The 19,958-nt window shown below is 36.4% G+C and overlaps 1 protein-coding gene and 1 long non-coding RNA gene across 4 annotated transcripts in view; one reads left to right on the top strand and one right to left on the bottom strand.

Annotated features, from left to right (window-relative positions):
- The window catches only part of LOC138305978 (uncharacterized), a 285,191-nt gene that overhangs the window by 244,886 nt on the left and 20,347 nt on the right, over nucleotides 1-19,958 (bottom strand). The window lies entirely within an intron of this gene.
- The window catches only part of LOC138305450 (uncharacterized), a 39,744-nt gene that overhangs the window by 6,350 nt on the left and 13,436 nt on the right, over nucleotides 1-19,958 (top strand). For 2 of the 3 annotated variants that reach the window (XM_069245681.1, XM_069245682.1), the window contains exons 3-5: nucleotides 6,596-6,658; nucleotides 8,307-8,738; nucleotides 10,115-10,290. In XM_069245681.1, the coding sequence (XP_069101782.1) occupies nucleotides 6,596-6,658; nucleotides 8,307-8,738; nucleotides 10,115-10,290 (671 nt within the window). Of the gene's footprint in view, nucleotides 1-6,595; nucleotides 6,659-8,306; nucleotides 8,739-10,114; nucleotides 10,291-12,341; nucleotides 12,921-19,958 lie in introns of those variants that run through there. The other variant, XM_069245683.1, reaches the window with a different exon arrangement.

Genomic DNA, 19,958 nt, shown 5'->3' with positions numbered 1-19,958 from the left:
ATGCACAACAAAAGTGCTACTTTGAAACTAAGATTTTTTCGGGAAAAACGACGCGACGCGTATCATGTGACTATCAAACCGTGGGCTGATGTACGCGGGTAACCGATTGATTATAAAAAAACATTTATGAAAGGTTACATCAAAGGTATTGTAAACAAAATCTTACATTGAACTTCAATATCTCTTCGGAAATGATGACATTGATGTATATGTAGCCGCAATCACGTATTTTTGCTTAAAGTGAAAGTACATGCAATTTAGAAAGGCTATAAGCCGTATATATAATATTACTTCTTATATCTTTAATGCCAGGCTGATAAAAAATGATTCTAGCAGTACAGTTATTCAATGCAAAACGCAACACAGATCGAAACACATGCCATCGATAAGAGATTGTACGTCTGATTGGGTAGGGAAGATAATTCTTTAGCTGTCACCTAAACCACATTCATAACAACTATATACTTCTATTTGGTAACAGTTAATAAAACAAACAAACAATGAATTATCTGCTGTGTGTCAAATAGACTTAATAATTATGGACAATAATGTAAAGATATTTTACATGTAAACAACAACAAGTATTGCAAAAACTAAATGATCACCGTTTTAGGACCTAATAATGCTAGACCAGTGAAATTGGTATGCGTAGGTCAAAGAACAGGCCTCCCGAAGACCCGTTCGCGATGATAATATTCAATGATATAATCATTCATATATAGATCGATTTTCGAAAACTTTTTCTTCTCAAAAACTCTAAATCTGTCATTTTCCTGTCGAATGTCCTTAACGGCTAAATGATGCCCGTCTATTATCCATATGTATACATGTTTCTACCACAATAGTCAGTGTTATTCAACTCTCAGGGTATCAAATAAACGATGCAGCTGTTGACTAACAATTTTTTGACTAATTTTTTAATGAACTTCTTGTCAATAAGTAAGAGGCCTACATATCTTATATTAGGCCCTGCTGCTATGCTGGTATTTAAACGAATAACCTAGACAGCCATTCAAGGTCACGGAGTCTTTAAACGACTTCTTATGGATAGCTAGGAGTCCCAGGGTTTTCTGTTGTTAGGCAGTAACATTCTTGGATAAAGGGCCACATCGTTTGCTAATATGAATTACCTTGACCTTCATTTTAGGTCACATGGGATCAAAATGACTAAAATCTTAAAAACAACTTTTTGTCAATAAATAAACGAGGACTAGCAGACCCTGATATAAGGCCCTGTCGCATGCACTGGCAGTGAAGCGCTACTAAATCTGTTCAAGTCACATTACCATATCGGTCCATTTCAAAGTTATACGCGGGGTCAAAAGCTAAAATCGATATTTTTGTAAGAAGCCTATGAAACGATAAATATCAATTATGCGTTGACCTGGCTGGTATACAGGGGCTAACTCAGGTCCTGTTCAACTATGTATGTGATAATGACCTTGACCTTTCATTTAAGGTCCCATTAAGACTAAATTGCTTTAACATATTTAAATGCCCACATACCTTTCCGAGAGCAAAATTTAAAGGTTTCTTTAAAAAAACATTAATAACAAAAGAAAAATATATATCGAATGGCATTAAGATGAGGTTACAATCACTCTCAAACATATACAAGATTCCTCCTATACAAATGTAGGCGAAAGCAGTGTGTAGATTCCTATTTCGCTGTTTATGGTTGCCGGTCTGGCGCTCATTTGATAGTCAAGCTACCGTCTACCGCTGACATTCTAGGGAACGACGGCGGTGACAACATAATACGACCCGCGAATACAGAAAAATTAACATTTTATTTCATTGCTAAGATACAAACAAGTTTCTGAAGTGTGATGATAATATGTGCTAAGGAAAAACAAAAAGTTCAATAACTTCGTCGAATTTCTCTTGATACTGCTAGTTTTTGACATTCCCTATTTTAAAAAATTGAAACTAGCAGTTTCGGTGGAAAAGGTACGTGGGCCCTAATAAATAACTTATTGCGGTCAAACACTATGAAGGCTATAGACCTAATGGTTAGGTCATTGAACCAATCGCCGAAGTTAAAATACAGATCCTTATAACCATTCCATTAAGTAGAATATCTGACAATATCCCATAGGGGGTCATGTACAACATGGACTTTATATCAAATCCATTTTCTACACCTTGCTACAAAAATCTGTATTTTGTCCGAATATACAAACAAAATTAGCTTTGTTGTGTTCTTTGGCGAGGTGACTACGTACACGAAAATAATTTTTGACAATCCTTTCAAACCATGTCGTTCCCTAAAATTCACTCTCAAGATTATGCAGGTAGCAATTTGATTGGCCATTTTCAAAGGTCACTGGACCAAGACCCCTAATGGGATTTTCTCAGATCCTCTTATTTAAATTTAGTGATAATAAGGATCGATATTTTAATCAGATTGGTTAGTGACATGCTGAGAGGAGATGCAGGTATACCAAGTTTGTTCAAACAAATGACCTAGACGGTCATTCAAGGTGTCACTGGGTCAAAATGGCTGAAACTATTTATTTTAATGACTCCTTGTGAATAACAGGTGTAACGTACAACCTCTCAATTTAGACAGAGCTACCTGCTCCAGAAAGCGATTGGGATCCCCGACTACCTGGTCGGACAGTTGATCAATATTTACAATAATATCAAAAATAACTATATACAAAATCCAGGCTTGGACAGTGCCTCTGTATTACATAACCACCCGTCGTACCAACGACGTGTACCGCGTCCTGCGATATGGACGACACTACCTAAGTGTCGTGCCACTAACACTGGCTTTACAATTAGCCAGCAACCTTATCTCACTACAACCACGTGTCTCTAAGGACCACTAACTGTTGTATAAACGACAGTGTACAATTCAGTGGTATTTCACAACCACTTCTACTTCGTGACAAACCCTGGCACAACTGCCAGTACAAGCCGGACGTACCGTGTCCCGCTCCGAGGTTAACCTATAAACTGTCACGGCAGTGACTACTCCTGGCACGACTACCAGCACCAGCCGGACAGTCCGGCTCCGAGGTAAACTGATAACCTGTCACTGTAGTGACCAACCCCTGGCACGCATGCAAGTACGAGTCTGGCGGACAGTGTCCGGCTCGAGGTAAACCTATTACCTTGTTACTGTAGTGAGTAACCCCTGGCACGCTTGCCTGTATGTGGCTGACGGACAGTGTCCGACTCCGAGGCGAACCTCTGACACACACTTATCACGACCACCAGTACCAGTATGGTGTTGGTCTGAGCGTACCAGTGTAGCCTTTGCAGGCAACCCCTTATTCAGGAGCTACTGGCGTACCCAGGACCTTTCAAACACTGACACAGACTCCGCCCCACAACGTGCACGCCACCAGACAACCCCTTATTCAGGAGCTTCCAGCGACAATACACAACGTACCGTTAAAGCTGACAATGCAAGTTAAAAACATGTATTTGAAATTAAAAAAAAAAGATAACGAAATATTTTTTTCGAAAATTGTTTGAGACATCCCCTAGTTATGACAGTGCGGTATCTAAGAAAGTGGCAGCCATTTTTCTTTTGCTCTGCTTAGTAACCTTCACTGGCCAACCCCCTATATAAAGCACGGGACACTTGACACACGTGTGTCATTCTAAACATGTCTTGTCTCAGATACACATGCCCCGATATTGCAAATAACAATGTCAAATTGAAAATAAACACTGCACACTCTCACCTGACAATATTTTCATTGAAGTAATAGATGAATGTGGTTGTCCAGCTATAATCCCAAGCATATGTCCAAAACGAACTAATAAAACACTTCAATATACACTATGTTTTACACGTAACATGTACATCGACCACAGTGTGTATCCTGATAGTTTTGTCGCTCGTTCGGTCAGGTACTCTAGTCACGTGTATATGGTCAGTTGCGTGCATCGAGTACGATGATATACGTGGAGATATGTGGAACGGATTATAGTTTGGATTTTCTATTTCACTTGCGTTGAAATTTTTATTTTAGAGAAACATCTAAATGACAATTTAGAGGAGTTTGACATGGTTTTCTTGCTAAAACAAATGTCCCCATATAGTTTTTACAGGTGAGAGGGTTTTTTTTTTACCTATTTGTAGGTGATATACACTGGTGGACTTGCTAGGTGTGTATGTACATGAACGAGCGCACGTGTGTCGATTCACGAGCGCTTTATATAGGGGTCGGGAGTCGTCGGAATGTAAAACATAATGTCTGTCCCTCAACTGGGGAATGTCTCATAAACGATTCTTGAAATTCGAGTATACTTATTTTTAAAAAAAAGATCATTTTACTAAATTTAACTTGCATTGTCAGCTTTTAACCAGTGTAAGCCTTTTCAGGCAACCCTTTCCTTGTTCAGGAGCTACTGTATGCACAGTCACTTTGTAGAGTGGCCGTTGAATCGTTTTTCGATCTCCCGGCGTCCCTCAGCAGAAAAATCGAACCCCAATGTAAACTATCTCACTTATATTTATTTCGGGCATGGAGTATTGAAACATACGGGATGCTGATTTGCATATTATAATTAAAAGATATAAAATAATGACTGCCCTTTTGTCTATCTCCCGTCAAACTATAAAATCAAATAATTCTGTAGCATCATGAAATTATCATTAGGTGTTATTGGCAAATATCACTAATTAATTGTCTTTATACAATCAAATATAAGTAGTAGAGTAACAAAATAACATCTGTACCATACGTTTTACCTAACGTAGTGCAAAGCGGAATAACTCTAATAGAAAATAGAAAACTCCGTCGCAAGGGACGTAACTCTAACCGTAAATCATCACATAGATCTGATGTTGGGTCTGTGACATGTTGAGATGAAGGGCAACAAGGTATGTTAAAATAATAACCATTTACCTCCAGTCATGGTCACGGGAGTCGAAAATTACTACAATATCTAAATGACTTCTTGTGAGTAACTAAGAGGCCTAGATACCTGATACTGGGTCCCTGCTGGGATGAAGGGTTACGAAGTTTGTTTTTCAAGTTAATGACATTGACTTTCATTTGAGGTCCCGGGAGACTAAATGGCTAAATTATCTAAAACGACTTCTTGTGAAATAATTAATGGGGCTTAGCTGTCTGTTATTGTGCTTTATGACATGCCTTGATGAAGGGCTACCAACTTTGCTCAAATGACTGAACTTGATCTTCATTTAAGATCACAGGGGGAATGAATGACTAAAATCATTAAACAAGCATCTTGTCAATAAGTAAGAGGTCCAAATTACCAAAATCTGATTGAATTATAGATCCCCACATATCCACTCCATTCAATAGCGGATTCTGACAACATTCCGTAAGCGGTCATGTTTGGATGACCGTTATTCCACGTGTACTTCAGATCCGATGCATTTTCTACACATTGCTACATCAATTGACAACGCCATTTCGTCCCAGTATACATTATAAATTAAGCTTTATTGTGCTGTTTGGGCGAGATGACTCCGTACACGAAAAATATTAGACAGCTTTTTAAAACAATTTTGTCCCCTAAAATTCATATCCAAGATTCAGGCAGCAGAAATTTGATCAACCATTCCAAAGGTCACCTGGACATGACCCATAATGGGATGTTGTCAGATCATCTTATCCAACACAGTGAACAGTAATTATAATGATCTCTATTTTAAAGGGACAATTCAGTCTAAAAGAACATTAAAATTTGTATATATATCGAAAAAACAGTTCTAATGAAAATTAGATCAGTCGGTTTTACTGTGATATACCAGAGAAGTCCATGGTGGTGAAATGCGTGTAAAATGTTCAAACTCGCTCGCTCTAATCCGCCATTACACATTGTGGTCGAACTCTGTCTCTTGCTCGTAGAGTAAAGCAACTTTTGCCTAGAACTGCCTAAATCACTCTGACAGTAATGTGTTTACCTTATTAAGTGAATTGTCTTGCCTAAAAAATCATTTTATAACCTCCTCAGTGGTTATGTAGTTCATTTGTTTAACGTGCGTGACTTTCGCTCGGGTATGGGTACAGCGTAAATATTGTACCTGCTTAATCATATTGATCGACGATTTGTACTTACAACGGTTTCAGTTAAAATACTAAACAATGACGTGGAATTTGTCAATATTTTATGTTATATGTTTCATAAGAAATGTAGAACAATACATTTATGTCATATTTTGCTTCTTGGTTATGCAAAAAAAGCCTGAGTGAATTGTCCCTTTAATCAGATTGCCTAGATAGCTGACGTTATAGGCTGCATGCTGGTATTAAGTGCTACTAAGTTTGTTCAAACGAATGACCTTGACAGCCATTCAAAGTCACAGGGGTCAACATGGCTAAAATCTTTAAACGACATCTTATGAATTACTAAAAGTCACAGGGTTCGGTTGTTAGGCCAGTAACATGCTGGGATAAAGGGCTACGAAATCTCCTCATATGCATGACATTGGCTTTTATTTATGGGGACAGGGGTCAAAAGGCTAAAATATTTAAACTACTTCTTGTGAATAACTATGAGTCCTAGAGATCTGATTCTGGGTCTGTATAATTTTGAGATGAAGGGCTGCCATGTTTGTTACATACACCTACTGCAACCTGTTTTATATTATATTTCATAGGAACAAAACACAAAGACAAAGGCATTAAAAGGTCTGGAAAACCTGACTACTACGATGAATTAGGTAAGATAGTTTTTTTTATATTTAAAGATGTTTACTAGAGAGGTTTATTAACCTTACGTGTACGTGAAGACTGGGAATCCCTGAAATTTAGCATGTATGGCGTCATCATTTTATATTTACACGTAGCCATAACATATAATGCGGAGATTACACGTAAGCACCAACGTGTAAATAATTCTGTTTTAATGACTATTTTGTTCAACGAATTTTACAATAATTCCAGTTTTAAGGTATTTATGTTATATTACAGTGTGCAATTGCGTTTGAATAAGCCACAAAGCATTGAGAAATCAATAGCTGAACATGGCTAGGTAACATAACTTCCTACACGTACACGCCATAAAAACGTCGTTTCTCATGACGTAAACAGATAGCGTCAGCATGTGTGTCTACGTGTAGTCTACATGTACCCATGCACGAAAGGTTGCTTAACCTCTCTTATAATTACAGTGTAATTAACTTCCTATTAACAACCAGGTTCATGTAAAGACGGCTTCCCATGTCCCATGCGATGTGTAGCGTGTGTGTAGTACATGTTTCGGCAGACAGTGGTATGTTCGTGTTGTGTCTTCTTGTATAGCGAAACTGTTTCCCTTTTATTGTGTGATATCACTGAAGCATGCCGCTGAAGACACCACGCAATACATCCCACCCGGTCATATTATTCTGATAACGGGCGAACCAGTCGTCCTACTCCCTTTATGTCGAACTTTAAGCAGGAGAAGAAATTACCATCTATAGAGGCATTGTTGTGTCTCGGCCATGGGACATTAGACTTAGATAAGATACTAAATTTAGTCACATTTTGCGATCATACAATAGGGGCAGCAGAAACAATTCTAACGCTGTACCTGCAGGGCTCATACCTATCAGAAAACCTATTTTGTATGGAAAATATCATTCACTTTGTCGTCTGTATGTTCAAAACAGTTTAATTCGGTAGGCTAAATAAGTTTCCTACACAAAACTATTATGTTATTGGGTCCCAAATCCATCATTTAAAAAAACGGCTACTTAGTGATTAATTTGTTGTATTTAGATTAAGTATATCCCTGATTCAACGATAATGACTGTTTTCTAATTTTGAAATTGTTGTTTCCATGCTAACCATCTAAAATATGCATGAATTATGAAAATATGGGGTTACACTAGTAACCTAGGGATCCCGTGGTCGATTTCTCGCAGAGGCAGTGATAATGTTTTAAATCAAATCATGCGGTATGCTATATATCTGCATTTTAAAAATATTCTTTGTATGGCTTATATATGCTTACATATCTGCAGATTTAGCTTTACAATTACTAATAACACTCTAAAATGTGAAATGAAATTGTAGACAAAACTTGGCTTCATGGTCTGAATGTATGTACTCATTTTACTGCACGGTTGATGTTAATATCCTGTAGGATGTATGGCAATACTGCGAAGAATCATTTTCAGCTCTTATGTGTACATGTAAATTAAAACAAATGCATTTTTTGTAGTTCATAAAATGTTATTTATTTTTCGGTAGTGAATTAAATATTAAAGCCTCTTCTTAATTGGCGAGTATGAAATCTGCTTAGACAATATATGGATCGTGCTATGCGTGAACTTATGTGGTATAATTCACATGAATATTGAATATAACACGTGTTCGTAAATGTAGGTTTTCAGAATAAGCATTCGAGACGTCCTGGTAAACCTACATGTTCTGACAGCGGAAGTGATTATATACAACTAGCATGGAAAGTTCCAGATGACAAAAACGTCCTTTACTATGAAACGAAGTACAAACAGGCGCAAAAGGAACTCTGGAACAAGGAATCAGTGATGACAAGAGATACATCTCCAAGCATTTATATTAGAGGACTACTCCAAGACACTGAATACGAGTTCAAAGTTAGAGGACATTATAAGGATGACGAAGGTGAATACAGTGAAAAAAGCGAGTCCATACGCACACCAAAATCGCCGGCATTGTCAGTTCGACAGAAATGCATGAAACTGCAGGATGGGGAGCCATCATTCTACAAAGTGCCATTGACTGAAAACAAGAAGGCCAGAAATGAAAAGTTCAAAACAAGGAAGTGTGAATTCGGTAAGGCTATTACATAGATAGTAATGGAAGTGATTAATACATTGATAGGACGTTATTATCCGACAAAGTCTGATAATCTTTATCTTTCTTTATGGTCTAGTGGGGTGTGGACACTATTGCCTGATAGTATTGTGGAACAGTGTCCGAGGCGAGGTCATCGATACTGTTCGATTATCAAATAAGCCATACTGAGTCCAGTGCATCATTCTCACATAAATAACTTTTTAATATCTTTTATGAAAAAATATTTTCCAAAAGCACCAGATAAGATTATATCTTCATTTTAAAAATACTCCTCTAGCGGGAGAAAAAAATGACATGCTATTTTTTCTTCCGTAATCAAAATTAAAAACCATCAGGTTTGATCAATAAAGCTGTGAAAATAGTTCAAATGAAGAGACAAATATGTTTGATGACATTAGTTACAACTCAAGATTGATTCATTGTAAACTTTGTTTTTTGTATGCCTTATGTATGTTTATATAGAAACATGTACGCGTGTATGTTAAGATATAAACATATATGCGTGTATGTTAAGATTGGGCCGCGGTGGCCGAGTGGTTAAGATGTACCGACATATTACCACATGTCCTCCACCTCTGGGTCGCGAGTTCGAATCTCATGTGGGGCAGTTGCCAGGTACTGGCCTCTGGTCGGTGGTATTTCTCCGGGTACTCCGGCTTTCCTCCACCAACAAACCTGGTACGTCCTTAAATGACCCTGGCTGTTAAGAGGACGTTAAACTAATCAAACGTATGTTAAGATAAAAACATATATGCGTGTATGTTTAGATAAAACATATATGCATGTATGTTAAGATAAAAACAGGCGTGTATGTTTAGATAAAACATATATGCGTGTATGTTTAGATAAAACATATATGCGTGTATGTTTAGATAAAACATATATGCGTGTATGTTTAGATAAAACATATATGCGTGTATGTTTAGATAAAACATATATGCGTGTATGTTTAGATAAAACATATATGCATGTATGTTAAGATAAAAACAGGCGTGTATGTTTAGATAAAACATGCGTGTATGTTTAGATAAAACATATATGCGTGTATGTTTAGATAAAAACATATATGCGTTTTATGTTAAGATAAAAACATATATGCATATATCACTTTACACTTATTAATATCACTGTAAAAACTAAAATGACAATTGTAGACCACCATTTGGCTGTATGATCTAGCCGTATGTTTTCATTTTACTGTATTGTAGATGAAAATATAATGATTATTAAAATCTATGCATTGTAAGTATTGCCATTCTCAAAGGAGATTCACATCCCCACTTTAATAGCCTTTTTTGGTACCCATGCATGTAGCCAATCTAAAGTATCTTATCACGTGATATCACTTTCAGGATCCTCCAATCTCATATCGGAAAGGACAATTATGATGATAGGTGCAACTGGATCAGGGAAAAGTACCCTAATTGATGGAATGCTGAACCACCTGCTTGGTGTTAAGTGGGAAGACGACTTCAGATTCAAAATTATCGACCTCATGTCAGAGGAAGAAGCGAGAAAAGGACATCAGGTGAGTGATATTTAAGTCATGGTAATAACGCGCATCATCTATGAATTCGTTCAGTTCATTTGACCGCAAAAGTTAAGATGTCATATAGCCTTCATACCTCGTCAGTCCTAGTATACTGTGCGGCATGCATTTCTAAACGTTACTCCTAATGTATGGTGATATATATCAATTCCCAAAGACAGTGTTAATATCCATTTGATAATGGGAATCGGCTGATTTTAATAAGGCTCCCTGTAGTCTTTGGTAAAACATATTGTACAACATGGGGGCGGGGGGGGGGGTGTACATCTTAAGGGGGGGGAGGGGGTGGACATCTTAACCATGTGAAATAATAGAGAGTATGGAAAGTTAATTTAAATTTAGCAAATCTGATTAAAATACAGATACTTTGTATCGCTCCGTTCTAGGCCTCGATAATAAGGATCTATATTTTAAAGAGATTGGAAGTTATCACCAAGACAATGGGGTATCTCACCTAATGCAGTCTATTAGATGATAGTTATTAATGCGTATCTATTTTTAGGAATGGAATATACATATATTTTATTTATATAAAAAAATAACGAATGTATGTGTCTGTAAACTTTAACAAATGAAGCAGTTTTGCACAATCTGATTAAAATACAGATCATCATTATCACTACGTTGGATAAGATGAGCTCCTCTATTTAACGGAGTAGTTATGAGGATATGCATTTTAATCTTATTGCAGTTTTGAATTTTGTACTTTATGAAAGATCTCGCATCTCACATTTTGCTATTTCACGTATTTTTATTGCTGAGATAACACTAAAGGACATATTTCAAAAATCTGAAACTAAAACTGTCGTCCAGTAGGCCAACATATTCCTATACAGCTTTGATTGTAGAAATATATATCGTCCATAATTTTCGTTTATAAAAACTGAAAATAGATTGATATGAACCAATAAAACTAGCAACGCAAAATACCAGTAACTAACGTCAGATTTGAGAAATAACCCGGTACTACTTAACAACTTAACAAGAGACCTTAATGGTCATCTGACAATACGATCTTAGCATAGGAAGAACTAACTATATGTTACAAGATGGTGACATTGACATCGATCTTTTTTTTGGACATTGCAATGTGTTTTAGATGTAACAACATTTCTTAGGCATCCATTTCTTACATGCAAACACATTTTCTTCTCTGAAACTGAAGAACGTTGTGTTTGTCATGATGGAGTCTGGGCCGGCCATATTGGATCGAACCAAAACATGGTTGAGACCATGTCAGGATCAGTTCGTTAACGTTTCAGCTAAATCGCTCCAGTAGAGCTTGAGAAATTCAAAATGTGTTTTCAGATCGCGGCTGTGGTGGCCATCTTGGATTTCTGATTGGCCCGAAATATAACAACACTTTTTTTTTCTCTTTCAAATTTTTTTATTCTCCAAAAACATCATTAGAAACAATACACAAATTTAACAGTGAAGAAAACATATGAATTGATGGAATGTACAAACAGTCATTCATAAAAGATATTATAATTATATATTTCTTTATGAAAAAAAAACAAATTGTTGAGTTATAAAGGAGAAAATATAAAATCTGAATGTACAACATTCACTCACACTTCCACACATGAGCTGCATCGAATTAAAGTGCTATGATAGTCATGAAATAAGTAATTTTAAGTGTTCCCACCTTTTATTGAAAACATTTAGAGTTAGATTTTTTTTATTGGTATACTCATCTAACCTGAAATAATATTCAAGATCTCTTTTAAAACTTATGACAGATGGGGGATCATTAGTATATTTGAGCTTATATATATGAAATTTGGCTAAAAGAACTAAAAAATTTACATTTGTAAATTTGTGACTTTGAAAACCCAATATTATTCCGATATTGGTAAGTCCTAAAGCAATTCCTGTCTTGGTCTCAACCCACAAGGAAAAATCTTCCCAAAAATTTGAGACAATACGGCATTCACAAAAAAGATGCATTAAAGTTTCAGAAATTCCTTTGCAGAAGGAACAAAGAGGAGAGTTTATTATTTTTATTGTATATAAATATTTATTTGTAGATATTATTCTATGTACAATTCGGTATTGAAACCACCGAAGTTTAGAATCAGAGGAAGATTTAAGTAAAATGGAGCATGCCTTCTTCCACCAGGAATGATCCGCCTGAAGATCAAGATCATATGACCATTTTTCTTGATAATTCTTTTTAACAGCTAACTTTTTAATAAAAATGTCATACACTGAAATACCACGTGTTTTATTTGTTAAAACCTTATGCATATGAGGGGGACAGTGTGGAAGAGTTATATCAGTTCTATGATTCTTAAGAAAAAACCATTTTGACAAAATAGCATTTCTTACACCATAGAAATTGGTGATCATTGGTTGAAAAGAGAATTTATCACAAAATTCCTCGTAATTTTGTATCAACTCTCCTTGCTCATTACACATGTCATAAACAAAATTTATTCCATTTTTTGACCATTGATCGAAAAAAAACTGACTTGTTCTGAATTTTTATATTTGGATTGAACCACAAGGGCTCATAAAAAGGATTTTCTTCTCTATTTAGATTATAGAATGAAAGAAGGTCAGCCAATACTTCTTTCCAAAACAAATTACTTATATTATTTGATTTAATTTTTTTAGAAAATCAGAACCAAATATGAATAGTGATGTTTTACTTTTATCCAGAATTGTTTCAAAAATAATATTGCAAGTGTTATTGTTGGTTATCAATCTCTTTATCCAGGCTATTTTCATAGACTTGATAAATATATCAACATTTATCATCTTAAGACCACCTTCACTATAGTTTTGAACAATTTGGTTTCTAGAGACTCTGTCTCTTTTACCATTCCATATAAAATTGTACAAAAGCTGTTCTAAGGACTTTACAATTTCCTTGTTTGGTTTAGGAAGGCTGATAAATAAATGAGTTAGCTTTGATAGTATAATTGTTTTGACAACAGTAATTCTACCAATAGTACTAAGATGTCTTCTTGACCAACAATGAATAATTGCTTTGATTTCTTTCATTTTACTCTCAAAGTTAATTTTAGTAATATCACTTATGTTGAGACTGAATTTAACTCCCAGGAAAGTAAAAGGTTTATCAGTCCAATTAAGTGACCTCTCAATGCACAACCTCTCAACACTATGCCTCTTACTACCAAACCATATACATTTAGTTTTTTCGATATTGGGTTTTAGTCCAGAGTACTTGGCATATTGATCAAGAAGATCAAGCGTCTTCTTTAAACTCTTTTCTGAACCATCAAGGGTAAGACTTGTATCATCTGCATATTGAGATAATTTTAATTCCTTCGACCCGATTGAAAAGCCCTTGATCTCATTATTATTTCTAATCAGTATCCCCAAAATTTCAACACAGATTATGAAAAGATAGGGCGATATTGGATCTCCCTGTCTGCAGCCTCGGCCGATATGGAAAAATTCAGAAAAAAAGCCATGTTGAGTAACAGTCAGAGAGGCATTGTTTGTTAGTGTAAATATTGCTTTTTTGATAAAATCACCAAAATTAAAAAAAGTAAGGACCTTGTCAAGGAAGCTCCAAGATATAGAATCGAAGGCCTTTTCAAAGTCAACCAGCAGAAGAAGACCAGGAGTATTTTTCTCCTCTGCAAATTGCAACAAGTCATACAGCTGTCTGATATTTTCGCCGATAAAACGGCCTTTTAAAAAACCCTTTTGATTTTCGTGAATTATGTTGTCAAGAACAGATTTAATACGTTTTGCAAGCACATTAGATAATATTTTATAACAGACATTCAAAAGTGAAATTGGTCTCCAGTTTTTGATAAATTCTCTAGGTCTGTCACCTTTAGGAAGAATGGATATGACACCTTGTTTCTGAGTGTGAGACAATTCACCTCTTTGTATTCCTAATAACAAGGATTTTGTTATAAAAAAGCGAAGGTCTGGCCAGAAAAATTTGAAGAATTCAACAGTGTAGCCGTCAGGACCTGGACTTTTTCCATTTTTTAGACTTTTAACAGATTTTGCAATCTCATCAAGTGTAATTTCCTGATCCAATATATTTTTACAATTATTACTTAGTTTAGGGACATCGTAAGATTTTAGTAATTCACCTAGATCAACATCTTCAATAACATCATCTTTATTCTGATAAAGATTCTGATAAAAGACCTTTATTTCATTTAATATCTCTTTTTGATCATCAATGAGCGAACCGTCCGCTTTAACAATCTTAGTAACATTCTTGTTAATATAATTTCTTTTTTCTAAGTTACAAAAATACTTTGTTGGTTTTTCGCCTAACTCTACCCATTTGGCCCTAGATCGAGTTATTAAACCATTCATGTATTCACTTCTAAGTTCCTCTAACTCGGACTTCAAATCAGACAGAACTTCTTCAAATACATTATTGGACTCGGAGCAATCCATAGCTACCTCACTTGCAGCTTTTATAAGATTTTCAAGTTCGACATACCTGTCTTTTTTCCTTCTTTTTCTATCTGCACAGTAGGATATTGTCACAGATCGTATTTTTAAAAGTATCATTTCCAAAAATAACTGGTCATCAATTATTGGTTGAAACATATCAAAATCAATGGTATAGGTAGTATCAAGATTATAAACAGGGACAGCATATTCCTTCATAGTTGTAATAATAGCATCTTTAACCTTTTCAACATATGATTTATCTTTAAGTAGTGAGTTATTGAACTTCCAAAAGCCTCTACCCTGCTTAAAATCTGATAAGGCAATCTCTAATGATATCATTGAATGATCAGTCTTGTCCCAGGTGAGATTTCCACTTTGTTTAATATGGACATCATTTCATTTGAAATAAGGAAAAAATCTAGTCTAGATTTTTTGGTAGGGTTTCTTTTGAACCAAGTATATGTTCTTTTGTTAGGATTTTTAACTCGCCAAGGGTCTACAAGACCCAGCTCATTCACAATATTCCGAAGTTCTTCACTGGCTTTTACATTATTTCTAGAAACATAGTTTAGACAATCAAGTTCGAAATCTTGAACCATGTTAAAATCACCACATAAGATAGTGAACTCCTCTTCTTTTTCACTAATTTTTCTTTTTAAATTTTTTATAAAAGTCAGGGTTGTCCCTGTTTGGACCGTAAATATTTACTATGGTAATTTTAAACTTGCTTGGAATCTCTAAGTTAACAATAATATAATTACCATCATCATCTATACATACTGATAATAGTTTGAAATCAAAATTATTGTTAAAAAGTATACATACACCTCTAGAGTCGCGATTCCCATTACTAAAAACACAGTCATAACCCCATTGTGCTCTAATCACGTTAATATCATTGTTAACAAAATGAGTGTCCTGCAAACAGTAAATAGAGCATTTCTTTTGCCTGAGGTAATTAAAAACGTCCTTACGTTTGTTAGAATCTCTGAGACCTCTACAGTTTAGGCTTAAAATCTTTAAGTTTTCAGCCATAATGAAAGCAATATTATATGCAACATTTTTAGTAGGAAGCAGCAGCAATTTTCACACATCTCACACACTAATAAACAAACAAACATATAAATTGATAGTCCTATTCCGTTCATGGACAGATCATGAAAGAAACCCTGGAAAAAGCCCGTTAAAAATACAGGTAAGCATTAATATTTATAGGGGTAAATATATATGGTCATTTCAAAGTAGGTGATTATCTTCTAAGGGAAATATCAGACACTATATATTAAACTCCAAGTGGCAAAGGTAACTTGACCTGAAATTATGGTATATTAGTATCATATCAACATGATTTCAAAACAAAAAATATTGATCGACATAGCAAGAGTACAAGTCTGTCTAAACAATACATTGTACACCAATAGTCAGGGGAGACTACTGAGAATGTACGTAACCTGGGCGGGATGCAGACATGTTGCCTGGTATGCAATTTAAACAAATTAAAATAAACATGACTAGAAAAACTTATATTTCTAAATTGCTATCTGCAATAAAGATTTAAGATTCACAAACGCATCCATTAACTTATAAAGAGATATTGCATCTTTATAAACGATACACCAACTTTTTCGACCAAAAGCTAAAAACTAAGGTATTTGCTCCCTCAAGCAGAATGCTTGATACATAATTAATATAAATCAAATTCAATGTGTGAAAAAGTCTGATATTTGTATCATAGAAATTGAAGTAAAAATTGTATTTGGCGAATGTCTAGCGAGATTTGAACACTTCCCATCTAGAGTTTTTGTCCTTTCGAAATTCAAGTCGAACACCCTTTGGAGATTCCCTTATCGCTGTTTGGAGACCATCATCCTTTCTCATCTTGTATGCGACTTTGGCAAGCTCAGAGCGCTCCTTCTTCAAGGTGGCGGGTAGATCAGTGCGTACTGACATTCTGGAGGATCTATCGATATTTTTCGCAGCAGCCAAAACCAAGTTCCTGATTTTTATCCGAGTGAATTTGACAATTAATGCATTGGGTCGTGATTTGTCAGCCTCGTTAGTATCATCATGGATGAGTTTTGGAATTCTATGCGCGTTAGCGACCGACAGTAAAATAGATTTAACTAGATCAGCGTCAAGTTTAAGAGACGATTTCATGAAATCACACAGGGTATCTTCAACCACTTCATTACTTGGCTCATTGACACCGTAGATTAACAAATTATATTTCCTGCTACGGAATTCCTGGTAGATTAGTTCGTTTTCAAGAAGAGATATACGCTCTTCGAGCTCACTGATATGTGTTTTCTTCACGCTTACTGTTTTGAGTGATTCGATTTCTTGATTTACGAAACTCAGACCCGACTCAAGTTCTTTCACCTTTCCTTCGATTGTAGCGACTTTTTCAAAAACACAATCAATTCTACTGGTGAGTTTATTTGTAGATGAGACAATGAGTTCTTTCAAATCTTTGTTTGTTACCTCAGTGTTGTGTACATTTGTGCCTTTCTCCTTTTCTCGGCTACTGTTGCCTCTCGCACACGTGTTTTGCCTGGAGTCCGCCATTTTGTTTTCTGTCAGAGTACTATCCTCTCCAGGAGTGCTCTCGGGAGTAGTGTCTTCGCTTCTTAGAAAGTATTTTGCGATCTGATGATTCGGTCTTCCCTTAGAATTACCCTTTGACCCCTTTCCGTGTCCATGGGGCATCTCCCGGGTTTAAGTTTCTCAGCCCATGTGAAGGCACGCCATTTTGCCTCAAACCGGAAACCGGAAGTCCAATATTGAACACTTAGTCGGGACCATGTTAGGATAATTTCTTAACTAACTTAAATTTCGCTAACTGCGATTAACCTGAATAGTTCCTTAACTATTGTTGTTTTTCGGATTTCATTTTCTTCTCAAGTTCTACCACTTGATTTAGCTGAAATGATGATGATTTTCCCTTTGATATTTAGCTGAAACCTGTCTAAAATGACCATAGAATGGCACTCACCAAGTGCCAACTGAATTTGCGGCTCGATCAGAAATCAAGATTGCCACCACGATTGTCATCTTGAATACAAATTTTGAATCTTTTCTCAAGTTCTAACAATGCTGTGTTACAAACCCCTTTGAAAAATCAAAGTGCGTTTAATATGGTGCAGGTTCAACGCATTTTGAAAATCATATGATTTTTTCCTTTTGCGTTAATGTGGTACATATCAACACGCTTTGAAAAAAGTTGTTACGTATGAAACAACTCTCATTAATTGAATAATGTATAATGTTTAGAATTATCTACTAATAAAGATGATATTTTTTGAAATACCTTTATGCTTCAGATTCATATGATAGGAATTCAATATTATTAAAATCATAGTTACATGTTATCTTAAAATCATAGGTATATATAATATTTATCAAATATTCAGATTTGTTGATGTCAATGTTGTGATATAGGACCGAAAGCGTAGACTCAGTTCATTAGTAAAAATTCTATCTTGCGATTTACACCATTAAGAACGAATCAAAGGTCGTTATTTCTGTATTAGATTTAAAGTTTTTTTGCCCTTTTTATTTAAACAAGAGGCCCAGAGGGCCTGTATCGCTCACCTGGTTTGTAATGCCAAGTAATGTTCTGAATACAGGTTCATTGTTTCTTTTCTGAAGGAATTTTAATATTTAGCTCTAATTCCCCTATTGGGCCCCGTCCCTCCTGCCCCCCCCCCCCCCCCCCCCGGGGTGTCAGAGCCAAAATATATACAAGTTCTGTTCGCCTTCCCCCAAGGATGTTTGTGGCCAAATTTGGTCACAATCCATGCAGAACTCTTGGACAAGTAGCGATTTATAGAATAACCTCTATATCCCCAATTAGGCCCCACCCCTCCTGGCCCCGGGGGTTCAGAGCCAAAATTTATAGAACTTCTGTTCCCCTTCCCCCAAGGATGTTTGTGGCCACATTTGGTTACAATCCATGCAGAACTCTAGGACAAGTAGCGATTTATAGATTTACCTCTATTTCTCCAATTGGGCCCCGCCCCTCCTGCCCCCGGGGGTCAGAGCCAAAATTTAAACAAGTTCTGTTCACCTTACCCCAAGAATGTCTGTGGCCAAATTTGGTCGCAATCCATGCAGAACTCTAGGACAAGTGGCGATTTATAGAATTACCTCTATTTCCCCAATTGGGCCCCACCTCTCCTGGCCCGGGGGGGTCAGAGCCAAAATGTATACAAGTTCTTTTCCTCTTCCCCAAGGATGTTTGTTGCCAAATTTGGTTACAATCCATGCAGAGCTCTAGGACAAGTAGCGATTTATAGAATTACCTCTATTTCCCCAATTGGGCCCCGTCACTCCTGCCCCCGGGGGGTCAAAGCCAAAATGTATACAAGTTCTGTTTCCCTTACCCCAAGGATGTTATTGGCCAAATTTGGTTACAATCCATGCAGAACGCTAAGACAAGTAGCGATTTATAGGATTTACCTCTATTTCCCCTATTGGGCCCCGCCCCTCCTGCCCCCGGGGGATCCAAGCAAAAATTTATATAAGTTCTGTTCCCCTTACCCCAAGGATGTTATTGGCCAAATTTGGTTATAATCCATGCTGAACGCTAAGACAAGTAGCGATTTATAGGATTTACCTCTATTTCCCCTATTGGGCCCCGCCCCTCCTGCCCCCGGGGGGTCAGAGCCAAAATGTATACAAGTTCTGTTCCCCCTCCCCCAAGGATGTTTGTGGCCAAATTTGGTTACAATCCATGCAGAACGCTAAGACAAGTAGCGATTTATAGGATTTACCTCTATTTCCCCTATTGGGCCCCGCCCCTCCTGCCCCCGGGGGGTCAGAGCCAAAATGTATACAAGTTCTGTTCCCCCTCCCCCAAGGATGTTTGTGGCCAAATTTGGTTACAATCCATTCAGAACTCTATGACAAGTAGCGATTTAAAGGAAATGTTGACGGACGGACGACGGACGGACGGACGGACGACGGACGCCGCGCCATGACATAAGCTCACCACCGCCCCTTCGGGCCAGGTGAGCTAAAAAAGAATATTTAATGTCTTTGTTAAATGGAAAACGATGGTCAATGGACACAACAATTATGAACGCACAGTGTAGTTCATAAGCGCCAAATCAACCTGGTTACGACGTTACTTTAAATCTGCTATATATTGACCTCTCATGACACTAATATATTAGCCTATTATAATAGTGGAAAATAAGTGCATGTCACATATTTGAAAATACACATCATTTTTTTCAAATACTAAACTT

The sequence above is a fragment of the Argopecten irradians genome, chromosome 13 (genome assembly GCF_041381155.1).
Source record: "Argopecten irradians isolate NY chromosome 13, Ai_NY, whole genome shotgun sequence".
Classification (NCBI taxonomy): Eukaryota; Metazoa; Mollusca; class Bivalvia; order Pectinida; family Pectinidae; genus Argopecten; species Argopecten irradians.
This window is presented reverse-complemented; position numbering and strand designations above follow the sequence as displayed.